General features: G+C 36.5%; 1 protein-coding gene across 10 annotated transcripts in view; it reads right to left on the bottom strand.

Moving 5' to 3' along the window:
- LOC117177698 (exocyst complex component 6B) overlaps nt 1-25,403 on the bottom strand; it is a 292,026-nt gene that overhangs the window by 121,888 nt on the left and 144,735 nt on the right. For 9 of the 10 annotated variants that reach the window (XM_033368563.1, XM_033368566.1, XM_033368562.1 and 6 more), the window contains exon 8: nt 13,886-14,020. The exons of the other annotated variant lie outside the window; for it this stretch is intronic. In XM_033368563.1, coding sequence (XP_033224454.1) covers nt 13,886-14,020 — 135 coding nt within the window. The remainder of the gene's footprint in view (nt 1-13,885; nt 14,021-25,403) is intronic. 10 annotated transcript variants of the gene reach the window in all.

Below are 25,403 nucleotides of genomic sequence, written 5' to 3'. Positions count from 1 at the left end.
CCTAACCTGAATTAACAGAAATTTATTGAACTACACGTAAAGCTCTGGAAGCATATTTTCCCAGTAGCAAATGTGTGCTACATCTAATGGGTCAACTCGAGCGAAACCTAGAAATAAATCTAACCTAGCCTAACCTCACGAAACACAATTAAACTGATTGTGTTGTCCCATTGTGTTTGCGGTGCCATTTGAATCAGCTTGGGCTTAACCTGCAAAGAGGTCAAACCTATCCTAACCTAAAAAACCTGACCTAACCTAACCTAACTTAACTTCACGTAACACAATTAAACTCATTGTGTTCTCCCGTTGTGTTTGCGGTACCGTTTCATTCATCTTCAGCTTAACCTACATAGAGGTTTAACCTATCCTAACCTAACAAAACCTGACCTAACCTAACCTAGCCGAATGAAATTCAACCACACGTGTAGCTATGTAAGCGTACGGTTCTCAGTCTTATGTGTGCTATATTTAATAGGTTAACTCGATCTTAACCTACAAATGAATCTAACTTAACAGAACCTAACGAAATTTTGCTTAACGCAACACAACTTGAGTGTTCCCGCTGTAACACAATAAAATTCATTTCATTGTACTACAGGTGGTTAAAAATTTAGACGCACATTACTCATTTGAAGAAACTTAGAACTACAAGTAAAATTGACCCCATTTCAATTAACCTGACAATGTTTGTATCAATTAAAATGTAAAACTGTAACTTAAACATGCAAATGAATAAGAGTTTTATTCAAAAAATTTTTCTCTCTGCTTTTCTTAAACTTAAGGGATATATTTATACTATCTTTCGTGTTTACATTTTATCTTGCTTTTTATCGTAATTAAATTGATTTATAGACCTACTGCAGTCTATTTTCTGTCTGCTATAACGTAATACACTTTTTACTTGTGTCTGCCATGACGGCATGAACGCCGTTTACCCAGGGACTCAGCCAATGTGGATCCCTTGCCCACCGTCACCACGTGGAGGTGTCCTGGTTAGAGACACAGGCGAATAATGATAGCAAAAAGCGGTTACGAAACTCCAGAAATTTACTGATATTAATGTCAAAATATGAAAGTACGCAAGAACAGGGTTGCCAGCGTAATCAGTTAGGTTAGGTCAGGTTTTGTTAGGTTAGGATAGGTTAAACCTCTATGTAGGTTAAGCCGAAGCTGAATGAAACGGTACCGCAAACACAACGGGACAACACAATCAGTTTAATTGTGTTTCGTGAGGTTAGGTTAGGTTAGGATAGGTTAGATTTATTTCTAGGTTACGCTCGAGTTGACCTATTCGATGTAGCACACATTTTCTACTGGGAAAATATGCTTCCAGAGCTTTACGTGTAGTTCAATAAATTTCTGTTAATTCAGGTTAGGTGAGGTCAGGTTCTGTTGGGTAAAGTTATGTTAAATAAGTTGATATCAGGCAAGGGTTGATCCTTCACAGTTGTCGACATGTTTTTGAAGTGAAAATTTGCATCACTGGCATTATTTTGAAATTTATTTGCCTCAGTGCATGATTTTTCGTCATTTTTTGAGGTTATGGCTTAACTATGACGTGAGGGGTGATTTTTGATACCGAATTTGAATTTAGCGCCCCAAAATCCATAGGAATACGTATGTCTTGTTACCAGATCCGCATACTTTTTGTGTGTGGCTGTGTAAGCAATGAACCTTTAATGAACAGAATAATGTATTTCGTAACGTTTTAAAGATAACACAACTATTTTGAATCTCGTACACTTATACAAACTTGCTACAATTGACCATTTTAGATCGGCGCTCGCGTGTGTGGGTACGTGTTTGCTAGCGCTTCAAAAAATAGTATAATTTTGACAGAAGTTTTTAAAGTATCATTTCTCATCCATAGAACAATTTATGTGGAAACTGTATAAAGATAAAGAAGATCTATCTCCAATAAAATTAAGTGGATTAATGACCAGAATATGCTGTTTCTTTTCCATTTAAATATTCCACCGAAAACTGGATTCAAACTTGGAAACTCGCAAAGTGATATTTACCGAATATAAAAGTGTAGAAATCTGCGATTCAACGATGCTGTACATCTCTCAAAAACATACAATTTAAAATTTTTTTTCGTTTATAATAAGATAAAATATTTATCACTCATATTTTTAACCCCATTTTCTATTTAATCTTATTTCAATGTCATCATTTGAAATTCAAGTGCACAAGATGAAAATGATAATTTTTATCGACAGAAGTCAGTGAGTGATTGCTTTAGTAAGCTTTCTCACATTGCTAACTAGCGAACTGCTACTTTATTTAGTAAAGCTTATTATTCGAATTTAATAACACTTTTTAATCAGCCGTTCAGATTAAGTGCTTACTTATCTTAACCGAAATTTGCAGTCAACCTATACAACCAAGATTTACAAGTATAGTGATTTAAGGCATAAAGTAAAGACCATATGGAGGAATGTTAATCATGCATCTATTCATCCCATTGCGATTTCGGCTACAAGCAATATGCACGCAATATGCATACACAAAATCAGCAATGAGTCATTGGCAAGACATTTTTGGTCGATTCTGCGAACAAAATCAAACTTATTTTTGTGACATACGAACGCTGAACTTGTTCAAATTATTTCCAAACATTATCTACAGAACGCCCTTTTTCAGACAAATATTGGATGCCTTACCATCCACTTCATATTGATCTAATTTTTGGCGTGATCGCCCTGGTTGGCTTTTCGTTTCAATTGCGTTTCTAATTCATCTATGGTTTCTTCTGCCATGCTATTATGATCTTCCTTTAAACATAAATTCTAGAGTGCGTAGTCAAGTTCCGCTTCATAGATGGTATTGAAAACCGCAGCATCGCGTTGCCTGTTAAAATAGCTCGCAACTATGTAACTTGTGACTTACACAGTTTCTGGACATCTATATACAGCCCCTACACCCTTTATTTTATGGTAGAACTATCCTTTAAATCGTCGAATTACTGTAGTGCATTCGCTTCTTCGTCATTTCTACGAGGACGTTTATGTTTAACCTTTCAAGGCCGTTGTTAAGCCATTTGATGAGTCCAAGGGAGTACGTGAGAACAGGGATAGTTTAGGTTTTGATTGCTCTGTTTTTTTGCCGAGTTGAGCGAACGCTTCTGAATCCATCTGAGTCTTGTACTCCAGACAGTCGGTAGGTTTTCCTTAACAATCGTATGCTGAATACCCTTAGATTCAGGAGTACTCAGATATTTATATGACTTACCCTCAGCCATTGTCTCGATGTAATTTTCGAAGTCGTTCTCTAGCCCTGCCGTGCCTAATTCCCCTCTGGTTAAATGTACTGTTCTGTATTTATCTAGTCCAAACTCCATGTGACTATCATTGGAAAACTGCTTTGTGACATCAATCACTTGTTGCAGTTTCTGGGCTGAACTAGCGTACAGCTTTAAGTCATCCATGTAAAGAAGATGGGTCACTTGATGACCATCCTCATTATCATGAATTCAGAACCCATGAGACATGCTGTTTAGTGTTTTTCTTAATGGATTCAACGCTAAACAGAACCATAGTGCACTGAAGGAGTCTCCTTAAAATAAACCCACCGTGAGGCGTACTGGCCTAGTAATCCTTGGTTATCCACGATTAAAATACATTATTTTTGAACCTCAAAGCATCATCACACGACTTAGGAAGTTAATGAAGCGTGAGAAGATTTTTCACATTTTTAAGACTTCAAAAAAATCGTCCTGCGGTACGGAAGGAAACGCTTTCTTGTATTCAATGTACGACATGTACAAGTTCTTTTTATGTTTGCGTGATTGACTTATGGCAACAGCGCTTATAGTGACCAGACCTTTACTGCTTCGTGAGTTTTTACAACATCCTTTTTGTTATTGTGTAATTACGTCATTCTCGTCGCAATGAGAATGTACCTTATCTCCAATGATAGGTGTAAGACATTTATAAATTGTCGGAAGACAGGCGATCGGTGGAAATTCTGGACCTGGAGCTTTCAAGTTACTTGCTCTTTTCAAAACTGTATGTCATGTGTAAGTTCCTTTGATTATTACGAGCTTTAGTCATGGCAACAGCGTTTATAGTGACTAAATCTTTACAGCCTCGCGAGTTTTTACAACATCGTTTTTGTTCTTCTGTAAGAATTTCATTCTCGTCGCAATGAGAATGTACCTTATCTGCAATGATAGCTGTAAGACATTTATAAATTGTCGGAAGGCAGGCGATCGGTGGAAGAAATTCTGGACCTGGAGCTTTCAAGTTACTTGCTCTTTTCAAAGCTGCTGAAACCTATGAAGATGTGATAGTCTTTCAGCTCCATTTCAGTGTTATTGTTAGTTCTTGTCTTCTCTAGTTGGAACCACGCTGTGTCTAAACGGCTTCTGTTCTTTTTCCCCAAAGCACCCTATAAATAGTTAATTTGTCTTCCACTTGAGGCACTTCGGTGTCTCGCTGGTTATTTTGCTTTACACTGAGTGCACTATAGAACCGTCTTTAATCTACTTGAAAGGTTCGATATTTTTGCCCTTTTGCACTAGTTTTCTTGATGCGACACGCTCTAGGTTGGATGATATTAGTACCATCGTTCATCAGATTTCTGATTTTTTTTTTCATATTGAGACAATCGACCCAATTTGCACCTTACTTTACTGACATCCATATCCAACCTGATCTTCCATGGTGCATCTCGATCTCTCTCTGGGTTCTATTTATGCACGCATATCATTTGTGACATTTATCTTGGACAGAGAATGCCTTCGTGTTGGCTCTGCATTCTCAAACGCTAGTGAAGCATGACCAAAATTTCATTCAAGATGACATAGTTTTTCTGGAATTTCACCTTGCATAATCATTATTAACCTATCAAGTCCCAAGACGAAGAAATTTCTCTATTACGTTTGAGCTTGAATAATTTTATAAAAAGTGCAAAGAAATGATTGTAAAATACTCTTTTATACTATTTCCGGATACGCTATACACGATGCAATGATTTAAAAAACATAAAATATTGATTTTCAATTAATAATTAACAAATTTAAAAAAATCATTTTTTTTAAGCAATTTTTTTTCAATAAAAAAATAAGAGGGAGAAGGCACTATTTTTGGGATCGCAAATAAGCACAGAAGTGCACAAAATTTCTGAACTTTTCAAATCCGTTGAGTTTTTTTATCTACGATTTTTTAAAACAAAATGGCGGTTAAAAGACGGAAACCAAAAATTTTAAATTTCGTTTTATCGATATTTTTGGTAATTTTTTTGCTCAACTCATACAAATATTTATATATTTCAGTAAAACGGTATTTAAAAAGTTTATTTTTACACAAAAACAAAATTTGCAGTGTTAAATAGGTACAATCATGATATTCAGATTATAAAAAATCGTTTTATAACTACTTTACGTAATTTTCACACCAAAATCCAATGCAGTGAGTGAAATATCGTTTTTTTCCAACGATTGAGTGATTCACTGATGTTATTTTTCTAAAATTCAAATTTAATGTTTACTGATATACAATTTTACATGACTCTGCTGTGTAACATTGAAGTTTAAGCATAATAATTCAAGTAGAGTGGAACCGCGGTTATATCCTCTCTTACTTATATCCTCTTGCGTTTATATCTTTGCAAAATTAGTAGATAGAAAAACTCAACGGATTTGAAAAGTTCAGACATTTTGTGCACTTTTGTGCACATTCGCGACAGTAAAAAAATCCTTCCCCCTCTATTTTTCGATTGAAAAAAATGGTTAAAAAAAAGGATTTTTAAAAAAAATTTGTTAATTATTAATTGAAAATCAATATTTTCCGTTTTTTAACCAATTGCATCATGCAGAGCATACCCGAAAATAGTATAAAAGAGTATTTTACAATAAATTCTTCGCCTTTTTTATAAAATTATTCAAGCTCAAACGTAAGAGAGAAATTTAATCGTTTTGGGACTTGATGGGTTCATATCTGGATATATTTCTAGTAGATCCGGTACTTGACGTGAATTATCCCTAGCACCTATGCCTTCAGCTTCAATGAGTTCGTTGTCCACATCTTTTGAGGGGAGGTCATCAATAGGAATGATAATTGTTATTATTATGAGAAGCTGTGGTCTTAAGAAGCTACGACCCTGGTACTTTACAGTAAACAATTCCGATGCAATCGGAACGTATACATCATCTACTCTTGCTCCTTCTGTTCTATAAGGTAAGCAAAAACGGGAAATTTACGCAAGAGACTTCTTACAACACTGTTACTCAGAGTCTGCTCTCTAGCCGCGGATGACAAATAAGCGTCAGACGGAACAGTTGGAGATGAAGGTTTAACCTTGGTATACTTCTTTAGACTTGCAAACCTTTATACAATCTTATGATGAGCAGTATTGAATGGACCAGACGCAGTGATCTTTTGTATATGGATCACGATGGACTTAGCCTGACGCTGGGAAGCTGGGATTCTGTTGAATTGGCTAAAAAAGTAAGCTTTCATACCTCTAAGACAGCCGATATTCAAAAATGCAAAATGGACTTTGTTGCCTTGGTACAGCCTGCTCAGCTCGAAAAGAAGAGCTTGATATTTCGTTCGTTTTTCTTCCTCCTTTGCTGTCATATTACCATCGGCTGGTGGTGAGAATAAAGAAAATATTAATAACTATAATAATAATAATAGAGTTATTATATTAATAACTATAATAATAATAGAGTTATTATATTACATAGTTATAATATAATAATAGAGTAAACGCAGATTCTCTGATGGGACTGCTACATCAACATGAACTCGTCAATGGGGCGTCATTTCTATACCGTGCCGGAGATAGGACTGTAGAGGAGCTTGGTCTGCCATTTGATTTCAGCGACACTATACATGACCTAGCATCACTAACACCTGTGGTGGTCAAAAGAATATGTAGAATATTCGCTTCAACTAAGGGAACATGCTGGCAAGTCCCTTTATGGTAAAGTCTACGGCATTATACGTAGAGAAGAACTATCGATGGGTCTGTCCAACATGCTTCTCAAATTTGCTAGATTGAGATCAGAGATTGAGGAATTTATTTTTTCCTGTCAAGACAGAAATAGACACCTTAGTTTACCGTGAACGCATAATGAATGTACCTGTAGGCAATACCAACTGCCGAGCGTGCAAGGAAGAACCAGAAACACTTTGGCATGTTCTCAGTGGATGCTTAAAGTATGCACGCTACGGATATATAAAGAGACACAATGAGGCTCTAAAAGTGTGATATTATCATCTTCGATATTTCTACCGGGTTGACCTTTTGTCCATCTTTGCCATACGCTCAGGGGGAATTGAAGTCCGTTGTGGAGAATAATCAGTTTAAGATCTACTGGAATTTCTCATTTTCAACCACTCCACGTATCAGTGCTACAAAGCCTGATAATTTTCTCCGAGATCTGAAGACCAAGATAATTTACGCAATCGAATTCTCGGCACCAGCTGTTGGTAATAGCACAGAAAGGAGGAAGAAAAACGAGCAAAATAGCAAGCTCTTCTTTTCTAGCTATGAAGTCTGTGCCAAGACTACAAAGTCCATCTTGTGGTTCTCATAATCGGCTGTCTTGGTGATATGAAAGATTCATTTCTTACCCAACTCAAAAAAAAACCCGGCTTGCCAGCATCAGGCACCGTGCATCGCGAGCCAAATGCAAAAGGCTGTTCTTAACGGTACACTTCATCTTTTTCGTCAACACTGTTCCTCCTAAAATTGTACAAAGGTTGGCAGCTCTAAAAAAGTAGCCAGAGGTGAAACCTTCACCTCCAACTATGCCGTCTGCCGCGTAAGATTATTCCGCGGCTAGAAACCGAACTCTAAGGAACAGTGTTGTACGAAGTATCTTGCGCAGATTACCCGTTCTTGCTTACCTTCTAGGATAGAAGGAAAAAGAGTGGGCGACGTATACGTTCCATTTGCGTCTGGACTAGTTACTTTAAGGAACCATGATCGTAACTTCTGGAGCCTACAACCTCTTTAGCATAAAATAACAGATTAATTATATTTTTATAATTTATGTCTCAGGCTTAAGATGATGACAGTCCAATATGTCGAAGGCATTTTTTGTTAGAGTTGGATTTTTATTTTTGAATAGTTTGCACGGGGCTCTCCCGGTATATCCGGTATATATTATCAGCTATGAATGAATTTTCGTAATGCTATCAAGTGATCTGATAAGAGCAGTGTGCCTTATTACATACATTGGGCATAGCTTGGTTTTTACTCACTAAGTCAAGTGACTGATAAAATGAGGATATTGTATGGTAATTTACAACGATGTTTGAAATGTTTTGCAATGTTATTAATGTTAGGAAATAACATTAGATTAGAGATACCGCAGTAGGGTTCAGAGCCAGTTAGGGACTGCACTGACCCATCTTAGCCAGATGATCTTCGTTATTGTTAACTTTAATATCTTCCAGGCCGGAAAACCAGATCAGACTGACCAAGTTTTTATCGTCATCTTACGAAGATCTTGAAGGCAACTCTAGAATAATCTGGAAGTAAATTCTTCAGATGTGAGAGCCTTAAGTGCTGCTTGGCTTTTAGAGCAAATGTAAGCATGCTGACCTTCATAAGCCCGTTTAGAGATTTCCTCCAGGCAAGCTCTAGTAGTTATTACTTCGGCCTGGGAAACTGTCGGAAATGTGCCCAGTGCTGTTATCTCAGACCTGTGCTTACTTACGGGAATGTGCCCAGCGCTGCTGTTATGTCAGTCCTGGGTTTCTTCTCATAGATTCCAGCCCCTGTTTGACGGAGCCATCTTATGGTTCTTCTCTGTCTATTCCTGATCTGGCAAAATTAATTATTTTATCAGCATAAACTCTAAACAAATGCTCCTTCGAGCGGGATTGAGGATCGTAAAAACATTAATACAGAAAAGACGAAAGTGAAAAATTCTATTACGTGAAAGCACAGGAACTAGATGGAAAATAAAAAGGCTTGACGTCACAGAGCAAGGATATAAGCTGGTGACAACATCATCTCACGTACTGTAAGGCAGTCGTCCGTCCCCAAATGGTCTGTACACTTTCACCCTGTCATTCTTCACTGGATCGGCCTTTCATTATTCTTCACCTAAAGGAAGAAAGAACAAGTTCGCCAGCTGATATCTGAATTACTGTCAACACATTTAGTTTTAGACTTTATTGATTTTTAACCTTCTCGAGTGGTAAGATGACAACTTTTATTTACCCATGATGAGAGAGGCTCACTCTGGCGAACAAAGTAATAATTCAGACCGTATTATTTCAGTGATGATTTATTGACATTGTATTATTAATTAGGCTCTCGCACCATCAAATTAGCTCGACTTGTCAGAGTACTTTAAAACTAAAAGTAATCAGTTCTTTAGTTTGTAAATTAAGACTTTTCAATTTTAGCTGAATTATCAGCAACTGCCCTGCATCTGGGAATTAAAGCTGGAACTACTTCAGCTGAACGTGAGAAATTGGAATATTTCACAAAATCTAAATATCTGGCTATTGGAGATGCTTATCTCAATGTGCGAGATTTTTTGTATAATCAATTGGTCTAGCTTACTTCTGAGCCTAAGGCTAATGAAAGTTTTAATCAGTCTCAAATTATTCGTCATGATTCCTTGCTTGTTAAACTTCCTCAAATCACTTTACCGGAGTTTTCAGGAGACTGCAAGGATTGGAAAAATTTTCAGTATTTATTTAATGCTTTAATAACGCAAAACGATGTCCTTGCTGAAGGGTTTTAAAAAGATGTTTTGATAACTGATGCTTATTTAATCTCCATTTGGGATTCGCTAAGGACCAGATTTGATAAAAAAAAGACCTTTAATCTCAACTCATTTACAATCCTTCATCAATCTTCCTAATGTGTCGAATAATATTCTGGAAGACTTGAAAAACTTACGCGATAAAACAATTGAGTCATTAGCGACTCTTAAAAATTTTAAACCCTTAACAGAACATTGGAGTGATTTACTTTTTTTTATAATGGTTCTAAGTTTAATATTATTACTCTCAAGGAATGAGAGATGCATATTGGTTATAGCACTGATTATCCTACTTATCAGCAACTTGACTCATTTTTGGAGGCTCGCATACGTATTTTGGAGGCCATTAAAGCTTTAAAACCTGGCGTGAGTTCTCAAGAAAAGAGTAAGGCTTGAAAACAATCGGGTGTCAGGAGCCACAATGCAACTTCTAGCTCAAAGTGTCTCCTTTGTAAGGATAATCACTCTTTATTTAAATGCAACCAAATCAAAGCTCTACCTGTGGACAGGTGTAGGAAAGTTGCTGCAAATAATCATTCTTGTTATAATTGCCTTACGCCTGGACATCGACCTGATCATTGTATTAGTTCATTCAAATGTTATAAGTGGCGTAGGAGACATAATTCCTTGTTGCATCCCGATGATTATAATTCAAATCTCACCTTACCACCAACTAACTCTGCATCGGTTATTTCTCAATTGGCAGGTTCAGTTTCTCTCTCGTCACAATCAAATGATCCCGGCAATTCCACCCTGGGGGTGGGGGTAAATCATGTTTCGCTTAAAGAAGCAGACCATAAAGTTTCGTTCCATTTTCTGAATAATCATCCAAATTTATCGCGCTCAACCTCACACGCTACGGCTGTTATTTCCTTCCAAGCTGAAAATGGAAGAAGTCACAGATTTAGAGTTTTGCTGGACCAAGTATCTGAATGTTGTTTTATTACCGAGAGAGCAATGAAAATATCAAGTCCACGCTAAAAAACGTTAAAGCAGTAGTACACGGGGTTGGAGAAATTGATATTGGCTCTTTAAGAAAGTTAGCAGAATTTAATTGATTTCTTACAAAAAGAACTATCCGAAAGTCCACATCCAAGATTTAGTATTATTACACCTTCCATCAGATACTTCTCCTGTAAGATCTACCCTGGGGAATGAAGATCAACTAAAAAAGTTAGGGTTAGCAGATCCAAATCCCTTTAGTCGCCATCAAGTTGATTTGATTTTAGGGATCGACAAATATGGCTCATGTTTACTTCTTGGTCTCCAACAAGGTATATTGGGTTTAGTCGGAGTTGCGTTTTGAATTTCTCTTATCAATGAGAGATTTTCTATCGGATTATAAATATCAAATAAAGTATTTCAATACTTTTGTTTTTTGAAAACGAAATACTAAGATATCTGGAAAAATTATTGTCTTCTATTATTGTCTCCTAATGCTTCTCTTTGTATTACAATATATTTGTTATTTATTAAACACCTGTAATTTATCGTCGTATTGAGAAGAGCTAACAGACGCTAGTCTGTTAATGCTGTACTGAATTTAGCTTATTCCCTTTACTTTCACTTCTGCACCCTTACCACATGAATTACTGCTAAACTTTTTTCCTTATTCAATGTTTCAGGATGAAAATCGATAGAATGACATATAGCTTAAAATCATGTTCTTATTAAAATATACATCGTCAATCTGCTTGTTGACATTCTACCGGCAATTTTTATGGTTACGTTCATAACCGACAACGAAAATAGAACGCGTTTAGCTGGAATGAAAAGACAATTTTTTCACTAATTCCTTTTGCAAGAAAGTTTCCTCTATTATTTAGCTTCGTTTTGAAAAATGTTACATACGTTTTCAAAGCAATCATCTATTTATTTATTATCTTTAAAAACAATGCACACGTGCTAACTTGTGTAAATGTCAAATTTCTATTCACTAGGAATTTCAGGTTTTGGCCACCGCAAACGCTGCCTGTCATGGCCGGTTAATATCAAGGTCATGTCCGTATCCAATACGGATCCCGCGAGTAGATCTTACCACTGCCGGTTATCGTTTGATGGCAGGAACTGGGGGGCCCCTATCGATCGGATATCGGAAAGAGGGGCCTGTGTGTGATGATATACTTATTGCTTGAGAAAAACAGTGTGCGAGCAGCAGTGAATGACGACAGATCGTTGTCCGATCTTTTCGGATAACTAAAGTGATTAAATCAAAAACGACATTACTTATTACATTTTTAAAAAATGTCTATATAAACGAGTGATTGATCTGTGTGGTTCTTGAAAAAATGGTCTTAGTCTGCCAAGTTTTCTGTAATGAAAATAAAACTTGAACTCTTCATTATTTCTTACGATTCTTCTTTGTCTATTCTTGATCTGGCAAAATTAATTATTTTATAAACATAAACTCTAAAGAATTACCATGTAATGAAGTATGTGCAGTTCTGCTTTTTTACATGAAGTACATCTATCTGGTTACGGTGCAGTTTGCTCCATTTGTTTGAGCAGAACCGTATATGGATTCAATTGGAGTGTTGCTAAATGTTCCCTCTATATCTAGAAATGCTTCAATTACTAATTCACCTTCCCTATCAAGAGGGTTTTCCGATGGGATTGCCTCTTTTGTGTAAAGGTCCAAGAAATTTCTAATGCTTTCAGCATGGAAGAGGTCAACCTGGTCGGTATAAATGATTTTGCCTTATAGTAGGAGCATCATTACCCGGCTTTGAAATTCAGATCCCACTTAACTTCCTCTATGGTATCGAGTTGTATGCCATTGTTGAGCATGTCCGAAAGATTCCACCCAATGTATCCACCAAGGACTGAAATCCTTCTTGAATTACTGCAGGGAATATTTTATCATCTTTTGAAACTGCAAATGATTTGCATATTTTAACAACCTATCTAATGTTTTACTGAGTAACAATACGACTAGCTGCTTTCCAATGTTCCATTCTGGCACTAAAAATTGGTCCTTCTGAGGGGTATGACTAATAAACTGCCCCTCATTCGTTTAATTCGACTTCGAGTTCAGGTGATGCACTTTCATAAAGTGCTCTAGAATTTAATTAGTCGTCTCAGCTATTTCGCCAGAAGGCAATATTAATTTCTTCGGTTGACGTGATGCGATTCCATCAAAGTTCTCTTAAGTCTAGCAGTATCAGGTATATTCTCGATTTCCTAACAATAACCCATCCATGAGTTCCTTACGGTATTTTCTATCTCATTATTGAATAATATTAAGTAAGTTGGGAAGAAACTCGAGCCCCCCCCCCCCACTTGTCGCTCTTGCCCCTTGCCATTGGAATATTCCCGTATAGTGTACACAGTGCGTCAGTTTCAAGCGAGAAAAAATACTCTCCACTTTCAACTACGGGAAAAGCTAGCTAAATGGTTCGGCATAATTGCATAATAATAGATACGTATTATAATAGATTAACTAAGATAAAATTAATAGAAAACAAATAATAATAGAATATGTAGTTAAAATATTGCGTCCAACTGTCCATCCATTTAGACGTAGTTTCAATGTGGCCGAATCGACAGCCGTTTAAGGGAAACTTTTAACAATAAGAACATTTTCGGGAAAAAGCGAGTTGAACTGACCGGTATAATTGCCGTTAGTAGCGGAACGTATTGCTCCCTAACGGAGAATCTTGTCAACCGTCACTGCAAAATTTTGAATTTTTCCCCTGCTACCAATTTCTCTCTGCATTCTCCAATCTACTTCGAGATTCTGGTTCAGTCACTGCGGAATCAAAAACGGAAATATTTAAAAACACTCTGATTTTTGAAATCGTTAAGAAATAATAAAAATAATTTGGAAGATTTTTAAGATTTTGTAGATCCCAACAATTGAACTTTTCCTTAAAAGTTACTTATGAAATCCAGCGGATCTCATTGACAGGTTTAGAACCGTAGATCTCTTATAACTATTAAAAAAAATGTTGGGCTCGCGCAATTTAAAATCAATCTCGCATCAAGAGAAAAAAAATCCCGGTAATTACTCGGTTTTTTCTGGATTCAAAAAATGCCCAATCATTAACCGGGAACTCGGTCCAGCGCTATAGCGGCCACTTTAAGAAATAATTAAATCGACTACACTAAATGAATAAATAAATAAATAAATAATATCAATGATCAAACCTGAATTGGAAGAAAATTGTCTTCTTCCAGAATATCTCTGAAGACTTGAACCCAGTGTTGCATCAAAACTTCGTTGTAATGAATCCGGATTTCTTGAAGTAAGTCCCAAAACTGACCCACTGGATATCCGTAGTTCTGATAAAAAACATAGGATAAAGAAATCGTGACGTCAATTATATACAAAGCCTTATCTTATCTACCTTTGCGAGTTGATATACTTTAAAAGATAGATGGGCACTTGAGGCATAACGAGTAATTCAATTAAATTATTTCTACGCGAATAAAAAAAGACATAAAATATCCAAAAAAACTAAATGAAAAAATTTTTTTAGCTAAAATAGATTGAGATGACTCAAGACGATCTGAAGGTACTGCGGCCTACCTGTCCTCTCGACAAACTTTTTCTATTGTTCAGCGCTGTTCTGGATTTCGAAGCCCTGTGGCCCTCAACCGGCGCCTTCTTCATCATGTTACAGGGGTACATTTGAATGGAATAGTGTATGAACTCTGTTCCACCCTACCATGGAGGTCGAGTCGAAGGCGCATTGCCTTGTTAAAATGTTTGGGCAACTGCAATGAACAATAACGTACGTTACTTAAAGAAAAAAGTAACTTGCGGGTTTCTGTTTTTATGATTTACAGAAATTTTTAACCATTGCCATACTTTTTTTATAGGCGCTTAATCTTTTTGGTAGAAAATTCAGCTGCTTTGTTAAAAATTCAACTATTTCGTTTAAAATTTATTTTATTTCCTCAGAAACTGATTTCTTTATTTTTTGATTAAGTGCCTAAAAAAAAGTATTCAAATTGTCCAAATTTCTGTAAATCATAAATAAAGAAACCCGCACGTTTCTTTGATAGTCAGGCTCCATACATATTTAATTTAGTATAAATAGGTTAATATATAATACAATGAAATGGTCACTATAAATTTTTCAATTAGTTTTTCAATTGAATGCCATCGAAAAATTAATATGAAGCCCTTTAGCAAGCAGATAATTTTTTTACCGATACAAAGACTATTTGCTGATTTGTTCATAAAATTTGATTATAAAAAATAAATGCAATAATGAACCAATTATTTGTATTCTATTAGTCCCTAAACATTCATTTAAGACAATATACAGTTTACTTCATCAGTTATTAAAGCGTAAAAAATTGTTATGTACAAAATTTCAGTTTTTCCATATTTTACGTGAAAAAATTATTATTAAACAAATAAAGACAAGAATTCGAAGTGTCAAGCTGTTCAGAATTTAATAAACTTGAATTTAAAAGAAAAAGAGACTTTTTAATCAGACCAAAATTGAAGGCTCTGGACATTTTTGAACGAAAAAAGTGCATTTCCTCTCACTGTGCGCGTTTTCGACTCGACCTCCAAGGTAGGGCGCAACAGAGTTCATGCACTATTCCACTTAAATGTCCCCTGTAACATAATGCAGAAGCCGCCGGTCGAGAGCCGTCCAGCTTCGAGACCGAGTCTAGCGCTGAAAAATAGAAAAATATTTCTGCAGATGAGTTGAAGCCAAATCAGTTCTCTGTGAATTTTCTGTCGGCCTAACAAGTCTAAAGTTATCACCCACAAGGCCTGACCTTTTTCACCCGATTTTATTGAAATTGCAGTTTTTTATTTTACTTTACCGGATATACTTTAGAAAAGGTCACCGCAACCTATTTACTTGATACTTGATCTAGGCGTTCCTTTTCCATTTCAATGAAAAGTCGAAAAAGAAGTTCCACTCCAGGTTTTAATAGAAATTGTGTTAATAAAATTCATTTTTAAAAATTAGCCTTTTTAATCTAGAAAAATATTTATCTCAGACAAAAATGTTGTACACTGAAGTTCTAGAACTTATTAAACGAATTTTTTCTATACTACCATCCAAAATATTAGATTACGTGGCATGCGCGTAAAGTCAGCTGACAGCAAAAAGCTTTAGACGAACCTCGGGGCACCGATGGATTGAGGTGACAAAAATGATTCTTTGTCTTGATCTACGAATTGCGAATCTGTATCAAAAATGTTCAAGAGGGGGAGAAGGGGGTAGTTAACACTATATTGAAGTAGCGGCTCAAAATGACGGTATATTTTCTAGTATGGGCCCTCGAAAGGGGGTAGTGGTGGCGGTAGTGATGATTGAATCCAAATTCAAATCACCCCTTCCTCATCTCGGAGTCTCGCCCTTTGAAATGCTCCCTAATGTTCGCTCCCAAAAATAAGTGCTTTTCTAATTCTGCCAAAAATTCTGCCTAATTCTGTCCACAAGTTATGCTGTTTTTTTACCTAAAACACATAAAAACAAAATAAAAAAACACGAAATATTAAGATGGGAGTATAGTCTGGTTCCGAATTCCGCAGCAAGGGAAACCATGCAACTATGACCTTGTGGTGTAGGTTATTTGAATTTCTTAGAATTTGCCCAAAAAATCTTAAATCTTTTGATGATAGTATTAAGAACAATATTCAGTACAACTAGAAGAAATTTTTTTCGATAGTGCATTACATAGGAGCAAATTAAACATCACTGAACTACATCAGTTTCCAAAAATAAAGAAAGATTTTCGCTCCTGGGTGAACGCATATTCATTGAGTGTCTCGCTCAATGTGACCAACCCCCTAAACCATGGGTGTAGAGTAAACGTGCCCGTGGCACTTTGGCACCTAGGAGTTACAAATGTGTCCTAACGGCCTCTCGAAAAAACTAAGCGACCTCCCCGAGTAGTAGGTCTTACCCCTGCATGCGAGACTCTGCAGGGGCGAAACTTTTATTTCCCTAGCTACTCGTGGAATCAAAATGGAGCACGTAAAAACAAAACTGAAGAGAGTAGGAAAAGGGGAGTTATCGGGGGGGGGGGGGGGGGGGGGGGGGGGGGGGGGGGGGGGGGGAATGGCTGATATCTAAATGGTTTAACATAACCCCTTTTCTCACAATCTGTCTCTCCAGCAAGTCAAACCGCCTGTGGCCCAACTGGGCCCGAAACGGCGGCTAGCCAACGAGATTGTTACTCCATCCAGGATCAGGTGGGCTCTGAAGTCCTCTTGTCCATAAAAGTCTCCTGCTCCTGATAAAATATATCCAGTCTTCTTATAGAGGTTTGGAGAGATCATCATAGGATCTGTTATACGTCACCATTCGCCATTTCCGTCCCATTAGCCTTACATATTTCGTACTAAAAACAGTGTAAGACTCGTGGATAGATATGTCCACGATAAGGTCTTGTCAAGTAGGCTACTTCACAAGGAGCAAGACGCATTATAGGTCTGGCCCCTCGACAGAGACGGTCCTAAGCGGAGCAGTAAACGTAATTTCAGGACAACTGAAGCAGAAAGGTCTCGCGATTGGAACATTTATGGACATCGAAGAAGCCTTTAACAACACCTCTGGAGAGGTAAGCAGGGCGGCCATGAGCGCACCTGGTGTGTGCAATGCAATCATGGATTCGGGCTGCCACATGTTGGCTAACAGAAACCTAACTATGACTAAGGGTGATACCACTTTGTGTAGAACGGTTGACTCGGGATGTCCACAGGGAGGAGTTTTATCGCCCCTGCTGTGTAAATAATGTATCAAGTTCTAAGAATACTAGATTAGTGGTGCAAGAAAACTGGATTATCGGTCAATTCGAGTAAGACGGATGCGGTTGTATTCACCAGAAGGTATAAGTGGGAACCACGAACCCATTGAAACTGGAAGGACAGCAGCTGGAAATTAACAACGAGCTAAATATATAGGATTCATTCTGGATAAGAAGCTGTCATGGAACGAGCACCTGGAAAACAAGTGCAAGAAGCTAGCAGCGACTATATGGCTGTGTAGGAGAGCCATCGATAAAAAGCTGGGCTGGGGGAAAGGATTAGGGGAACATTCTGAGGGGAATCACTAGTATCTCGAAGTCGACACCCACGATGGCTCTGGGGGCACCAATCGGTTTGGAGCCCCTTCATGTAACCATAAAGGCCATGGCTGCGAATGCCGCCTGGAGATGAAATATGGTAAACGATAGTAGTATCTCGACAGTTGTGCGGATAACAATCAACATCACGAGGAGGCCAACACTGAGTATGCTCAGGGACAAAATGCTCAGAGGACAAAATTGAAAGATGGCTCCAGGAACAAGGGGATAGCAGAATCCGGTGTATATTAATGAGATATCGGACAGGCTAGCAAAATAAGCAGCAAAGGACAGTTTTACTGGACCCGAACCAGTTGTAGGCATTTCCAGTGGGTTAGTCACTGAAGAAAGTAACAGTTGGCTGACCGAGGAACATCAGAATGAGTGGGGTTCAGTCACTAGTTACACATAAGCTAAAACACTCGTCGGCTTAAAGCTTAACTCTAATCCAGCGAAGGAAATACTCAGGCTCGGGAGGAATGAAGTCAAAGTCATAACAGAAATGTTTATAGGATACGGAAACGTCAGGTATTACAGTCACAAGATAGAAGTTGAAAAAGTTCACTCTGTCACTTGTGCGGAAAGATTAATGAGTCCCGCGATTGCGGGGAAACGTCTAACACTCACAGGCAGTTGATGCATCAATGAGTGAAAAATATCAGCCAACAGTGTGGCTGCGGTCCGTTTCCCATTGAGAGGGCTATGGGGTCACGCTTAGGCTTATAATGGGACGCAAAGGGATTACCCTAACTTTAGGGGCTGTTACGGTCTCAACCCAGAATAAGGATAATTATAATAATAATACCGAAAGTGTTCCGCGTTGATGTTGCAGTAGGGCTTGAGCTCTCCTATCATGGCTTTGACGGCAATGTTGGTGGTAGCATCGCTACTGACAGGGTTTCCCATGCCAAATAGGCTGATAACGAAGAGGAGAGAGACTAAGTAGAACACCAAACCCCATCAATGAAAAAAGGAGAATATATTAAAGATTTTGAAACGCTTGTCGCATCCCGAGGATCGTCAGGGCGCCCCTTGAGCCACAGCATGCGGGACGGTGGCAATGGTGAGCTGCGAGATGGTCAGGCAGATCTCACTAATCAAAAAGCTGGCCATCAAGAACATCATATTAAGCCAACCACCTCGACAGAAATACCGTAGGAGAGCATCAATTGAGATACAACAATAATAGAGGAATTGGTGCGTCTCTATTACGAAAATGCGAAGTTTGAAACGAAAATGAAAAAAGGATACAATTTAGGAACAAAATTTGCTGCAAAGTATCCGAATATACAAAAAATCGCACTAAGAAATCTTATGGCTAAGGTGAAGTACATCAGGACTAATCTAGAGAAATGTGGGCAAAGTGTAAGAAGAGAAAATCATAGACTCTTTTTATTCAAATACCCAGAACTAGCCACAAAAATAAATTAGCAGAATCTGGCAGATTAAAAACGCTCAATATCTGTAAACAGACTGCTTTCGGCTGTTGAAATAGCTGCTATCAAAATGGTAGTGGAACGGCAGCTTCCCATTGATGAGCTCGCATTAGAAGATGTAAATAACGAATACTTGATTGATGCTGAAGGCATAAGTGCTAGGGATAATGAACATCATGCACTGCATCCATTAGAACCACATCCGGATATTACTAACGATAGTGTGGATAGGGACATCTCAGAAAAACTACAGCACCTGAAAAGGAATTTTGGTCATGCTTTACTAGAGTTCAGATATGCAGAACTAACACTACGGCATTCCCTGCCGAAAATGAACATCGCAAATGATCTGCGTGCACTAATATCACATCTCGATAGTGCAAACTCTTGTATACTGTTCAGCTGTGGCAACCGTTAGAACGTTGGACCCGAAAACTAGGCCTGCAAATGCAGTTTTTGTCCCAGCAAGGGATCGAAATCCACCATGGAAGATCAGGTTGGATATGGATGAAAGCAAAGTAAGGTGCAAATTGGGTCAAATAACTCAATATAAAAAAGGAAATGGAACCAGAAAGCTGATGAACCATGTTACTAAAATCATCCGTCGGTACAAGAAAAGTAATACACGAAGGCAACAAAATTAAAACTTTCAGACAGATGAAAAAAGGTTCTATCGTGAACTGAAAGTAAATCCAAATAACCAACAAGGCACCGAAGTCCCTCAATTGGAAGACATGACTAGCTACTGGTCAGGTGTTTAGAGAAAAATGAACATGGTGCACAACTTCTGGTACAAGTACTTGACGAGTTTGCATCTTGTGTTGGCATGGTGTTTTCAGAAGTTCATTGAACACCCAGATCTGATGCCAGGTTTTATGCTCCAGGGTACTACGTATATGATACCAAAAAACCAGACGTTCAAAATCCATCTGACTTTCGACCGATAGCCTGTCGTTCAACTATTTATAAATGTCTTACAGCTATCATTGCAGATGAGGTATATTCTCATTGCGACGCGAATGACATTCTTACAGAAGAACAAAAAGGATGTTGTAAAAACTAACGAGGCTGTAAAGATCTATTCGCTATAGACGCTCTTGCCATGACTCAAGCTCGTAAGCATCAAAGGAACTTACGCATGGCATACATTGACTACAAGCAAGCCGTTTCTTCCGTGCCGCGTGACTATTTGCTTGAAGTCTTAAAACTTTGCAAACTCTGTCCACGCATTATTGCCTTTCTAAGCCATGCGATGAGGCTTTGGGGTACAAGAATCAAGTATTTTGATCATGGACAACCAAGGATAACTAGATCAATACGCTTTACGACGTGTATATTTCAAGGAGATACATTGAGCGTACTATGGTTCTGTTTAGCGTTGAATCCATTGAGCAAAATACTAAACAGCATGTCTCATGAGTTCAGAATTCATGATAATGAGAATGTTCATCAAGTGAGCCATCTTCTCTACATGGATGATCTGAAGTTGTACGCTAGTTCACCTCAGAAACAGCAGAAAGTGATCGATGTCACACAGAAGTTTTCTAATGATATCCACATGGAGTTCGGACTAGATAAATATAGAACAGTGCATTTAATCAGAGGGGAATTAGGGACCGCAGAGTTAGAGAACGAGTTCGAAAAGGACATCGAGGCAATGGCTGCAGGCGAATCATATCAATATCTGGGTATTCTTGAAACTAAGAGCATTCAACATACGATAGTTAAGACAAGCCTAAAGACTTTGGAAAGTTAAACAGAATTGTTCGCGTAGAAATGACGAAGCACCGAATGCACCACAGCAATTCAACGGTTGAAAGGGTAATTCTACCACGACATTTAGGGGGTAGGGGCGTTATAGATTTCAAAAAACTATGTGAGTCACAAGTTATACAGTTGCGAGACTATTTTAACAGCAAAAGAAATATTGAGCTTTACAGTACCATCTGTCAGGCAGATCTTGACTACACGCCCTTAAATTTGTCCTCAGATGGGGGTCAGTAGGGTATAGGTGGATTCGCAGACGGTAGCTCTAAGAAAGTATCTGAGAAAGCATTTTATTATCAGATGAAAACGTGCCCTTTCAGATTCCTTTGTTGTACCCATAATGAAAGCATTCTTCTTCAAAAAAGCCTAGAAATCCACAATGATAACAATTTGAATAATTTGTCTTTTAATTTACGTTCGAGTTTAAATTCTGCTTATTATATGAATTAGAATTTACTTCATCTTGCAAGCTTTTTTTTTAATTTTTACCCATTTTTGGGATTTATTCCTGTAATCTGGTTTTTGTGAAATTTTATTTTGATAACTGTTATTATTTCCTGAATTATTTTCCACTCTTTATTGTTAGGAATTCGGCTATAGAGGTTATTTTGAACCAGAATCAAGCCTAAAGCTATTTGGTTAAAAATTGGTAGCTTTCGGATTTAAGGGTAAAATCTTGATTTAAAATTTAATTTAAAACCATGCAGGAATCTAGATATAAAATTAGGCCTTATATTATACTGATACTGGTTTTAAAAAGGTAGGAATGGAAATCTCAATGGTGAAAATTGAAATCGATATTTTTATGGTCTAGGTTTTTTTAATACTTTTTTTCGTTTTTATTATTGTTTTGACCTGTTTTATTTTCCCTTCCGCCGTACTCCTTCATTATTTTCTGAATTATTCTATTCCCGTTACTTTTCTAACGCTTTTGTGCCTTTCTGTCTTCAACTTTAGGTTCGGTTATTTTTAAACACTGCCCTCGAATTTTTTATTTGGCTAGTTCAGTTTCTCAATCCAAATTCATTTTGTAGTTAATTCTAAGTGTTTCATACATTATATGTAATTCCCATTCGCGACATTTTCTAGGATATAGCTTTGTAAATAATTTCCTGATTTCTGTTAGGTATAAGTGATTTTCTTGAGTCTGTTTGTGATTAGAGAATTTATTTTTTTGTCTAACTTTCTCTGTAAAGCTGTCGTAATAATGGCATTTTAAAAATCTTCAACATACATAATACTGTTCTCCAAGAATTTTGATTGATTAAACACCCGAATATTGCGCTCGTTTATTTTATAATCTCTATTAAGCCTTAACAACTAATTGCTCTTAATTTAAAAAGACGTTTGGATCAGCATCATCAGTATCTTGCTATCTCAAATTATTCACTCTAAGCCTGCTACGATTTTTGATATTATGGCGTAAAAGCTGACGAGGTTCTTGTCAATTTTCCCTTAAGTAAAATCTTACTATCTGTTTCTATTTTATAGACAAATTGTTTCGTTTGCTTATTGTCTTAGGTTATATCTTGGAATCGACGTCTCTAGTGTGGGTGAATCTTCATTATCCCAAAATAAAATATTATTAATAAAGTGAAAGTCTCGGTTTAAATTTATATTTTTGAGTTGAGGCTGGTCGTAAGGTGGGAGTAGATTATTCCTAATTCGAGTTGGTTGCGTAAATGTTATTTCAGTCATCCAGTTTCCTTACTTTTTCTCACTAAACCTCTAACGCTACATATCAATCTATTTATTGTTTTGGGTATTGCTCTAGTGCGTTGGGCGTGCTTAAGATCGGATTATTAATTATAGGTCTCGTTGTAAAATTATTCAAGGTAATGTTTTAGATTGAAAGTGCAGCATTAACTTTCAAATCCAAACTATAATGATCGCTTTGTGTATTATAGGTATAGGGTTAGCAGTTCTATTTTTGATTTTCCCTGATCAAATTTCATTCAATTCAGAACTGCGTTAGAATTCGTATAGAGAAAACACCCTACACAGGTGTCACACCAACTGCACAATCCTTTGTACTATGCGATAGTGAAAAAGAAATAAACAAAAAAGTTTTCTAGCAAAAAGTTGTGTGACTCTTAGTTTGTGGACAAAAAAGCTTTAATGTTGGGTCTAATCAACTAATGTGGAATGAGATTTAGCGACCACTCGTACTTTTCTCAAGTCTTAATATAGTATGTGTGTTTTTAGCGACAAACTTAAGCTTCCATATTAGGTAATTCCCCTTCGAGTTGTCGCTCTTCTATTGTTTATTACAAAGCGCAAAGCTAAAACCACAAACACTTTTTCAATTCTGAATTATTCTAACACATATTAACAATGTCGAACTTAGAAAACATCCTATCTTTGACGATTTATGTTACATAAATTATAACGAAATTACCAAAAACTTGAATATTTGCAAAACGTAGAAAACCTACTTTCTTGAAAATTTTCAAGTAAGCCTAACATAACAACTTTATAAAAAGGTACTCTTCTCTGTTACTCTCGGAATTTCTGTTACATAACTTTTAAAAAACGCAGCAAATAACTGAAAAATCGACAATCTTATCAAAATTCCTTTCTTGAAATTTTTTTCGCAAGCTTAAGCAATCGAAAGATAAGATAACAACCTTAACTACAGAAAAGTTACTCGTTTCGATTTCTTTCACACAACTTGTAACTGAAGTAAAAAAAAACTTAAAATTCGAGAAATATTTCAAAAATAATTGATTTACCGAGATTTCAATAACAAAAGATTTTTCTAAAAACAAATGTCACAAATTTCGATTCCTCTCAGAATATTTTTAATTAGCTTATAACAAATCTAACACAAAAAACTGATCATCCGCAGTTTGTTACAAAATTTTTAAAAAATTTTTCTAACAAACAAATTACCCATTCATATTTATAATCAGAATTTCTGTTTCCTAACTTACGAACAAACAAATTATCATTTGCCAAACCTGGAAATCTTTCTTTGCTAAAAATTCCTTTGGCCATCAGTGGTACTTCCCTAAAACTTAGTCAAATTTTCACTTAAGATCGATGTCTATTTACTTTCCCAGTGAAATCTCCCGATTTCAACCATAGTGAGCAAAGCTAGATAGCTACAATTCGAATCCCTAACGAAAAGTTTTTTTAAACAAACATGCAAAAAAACTTGATGAGTTAATAATCTGATCGAAAATAAGTCACCTTTCCTTAGAATTAAGGAAGAATAAACAAACTTATCAGCTTTTCAGACGCTTTGCAAATTTTTCTACAGATAGCACTTTGCCGTAAAAATCAGAAAAATTTGTTTTTAAATGTTCGTGAGAAGTCTTGATAACTGTTTTCAATTTTGTAATATTTAACGAATTTTTAAAAACAGGTCAACGTTTTTCGTTATATCGCAAACTTTTCAAAAGTATTACTTAAGCCAAAAACAGCCCAAAAAAGAGTTTAAAACATGAACTTTTTGGAAATCATGAAGAGTTTCAATAATTGCTAACTTATGTGAGATTTATTAATTTAAAAAAAAAAAATAAGTAAAAGGTTCTTGTCAAAATGAACCCTTACCGGTTGCGTTCCTCCGTGGAAAAATTACCCCAGAAAAAAAACCCTTTGAAACATAAATTTAAATCATATGACCGCCAGTGATGCAATATTTTCTTAAATCGAGGAGAAGTTTCACTAATTGGTAACTTTATGGAACTTTGGCGTATTATTTTTTGAAAATCGAGGGTGGTTTAAGAAATTTTGTAAATCTGTAATCTTCAGAAGGTAGTTTTGGATACATGAGTTATATTTATGTTTCAAAAAGTTAAATTTAAAGAAATTTAATGAGAATAAAAACAAATTTAAAATCCTATTTGACGTTTAGTAATCAAATTAATGTGCAGAAATCCTGAAAAAAAGCAAGAATCCAACGATCAAATTTGGACAACTGCGATAAAATGTACCTATTGAAATTTTAAAGGATGTAACAGCATGAAATTGAAAATGTTTATTACTTACCAGGCATATTTTATAGTGTCATTCAGTTGTCGTGCACTGGTGTACTCCGATCTGCACTGAAGCAGGTACAGTGCCGTGCAAAAGTTTTAGGCCAGCACTTTTTTTATGACTGAATAAATTCTCTTAATTTTAATTTATATTTCTTTTCGAATTGCAAGGACTTGAAGTTGTAATAAAAAGGGGGAAAAATTTGAAAACATCTTATCTGTAAGCAAATCAAAATAAAATTTCAATAAATATATATTTTGAGGAAATTATATAGAAACTTCATGATTATATGTTTCATATATTTTACAAACATATTTTTATTATTAAAAATAATGTTGCAATTTTTCCAACTTTTTTGTTACAACTTCAAGTTCTTGCACTTCAAAAAGAAAATTTTTACGATTTATACTCATAAGCTGTTGTGATACGGTGAAAAAGCT

The sequence above is a fragment of the Belonocnema kinseyi genome, chromosome 8 (genome assembly GCF_010883055.1).
Source record: "Belonocnema kinseyi isolate 2016_QV_RU_SX_M_011 chromosome 8, B_treatae_v1, whole genome shotgun sequence".
Taxonomy (NCBI): domain Eukaryota; kingdom Metazoa; phylum Arthropoda; class Insecta; order Hymenoptera; family Cynipidae; genus Belonocnema; species Belonocnema kinseyi.
The sequence above is the reverse complement of the archived record's forward strand: the minus strand, read 5'-3'. Positions and strand labels throughout refer to the sequence as shown.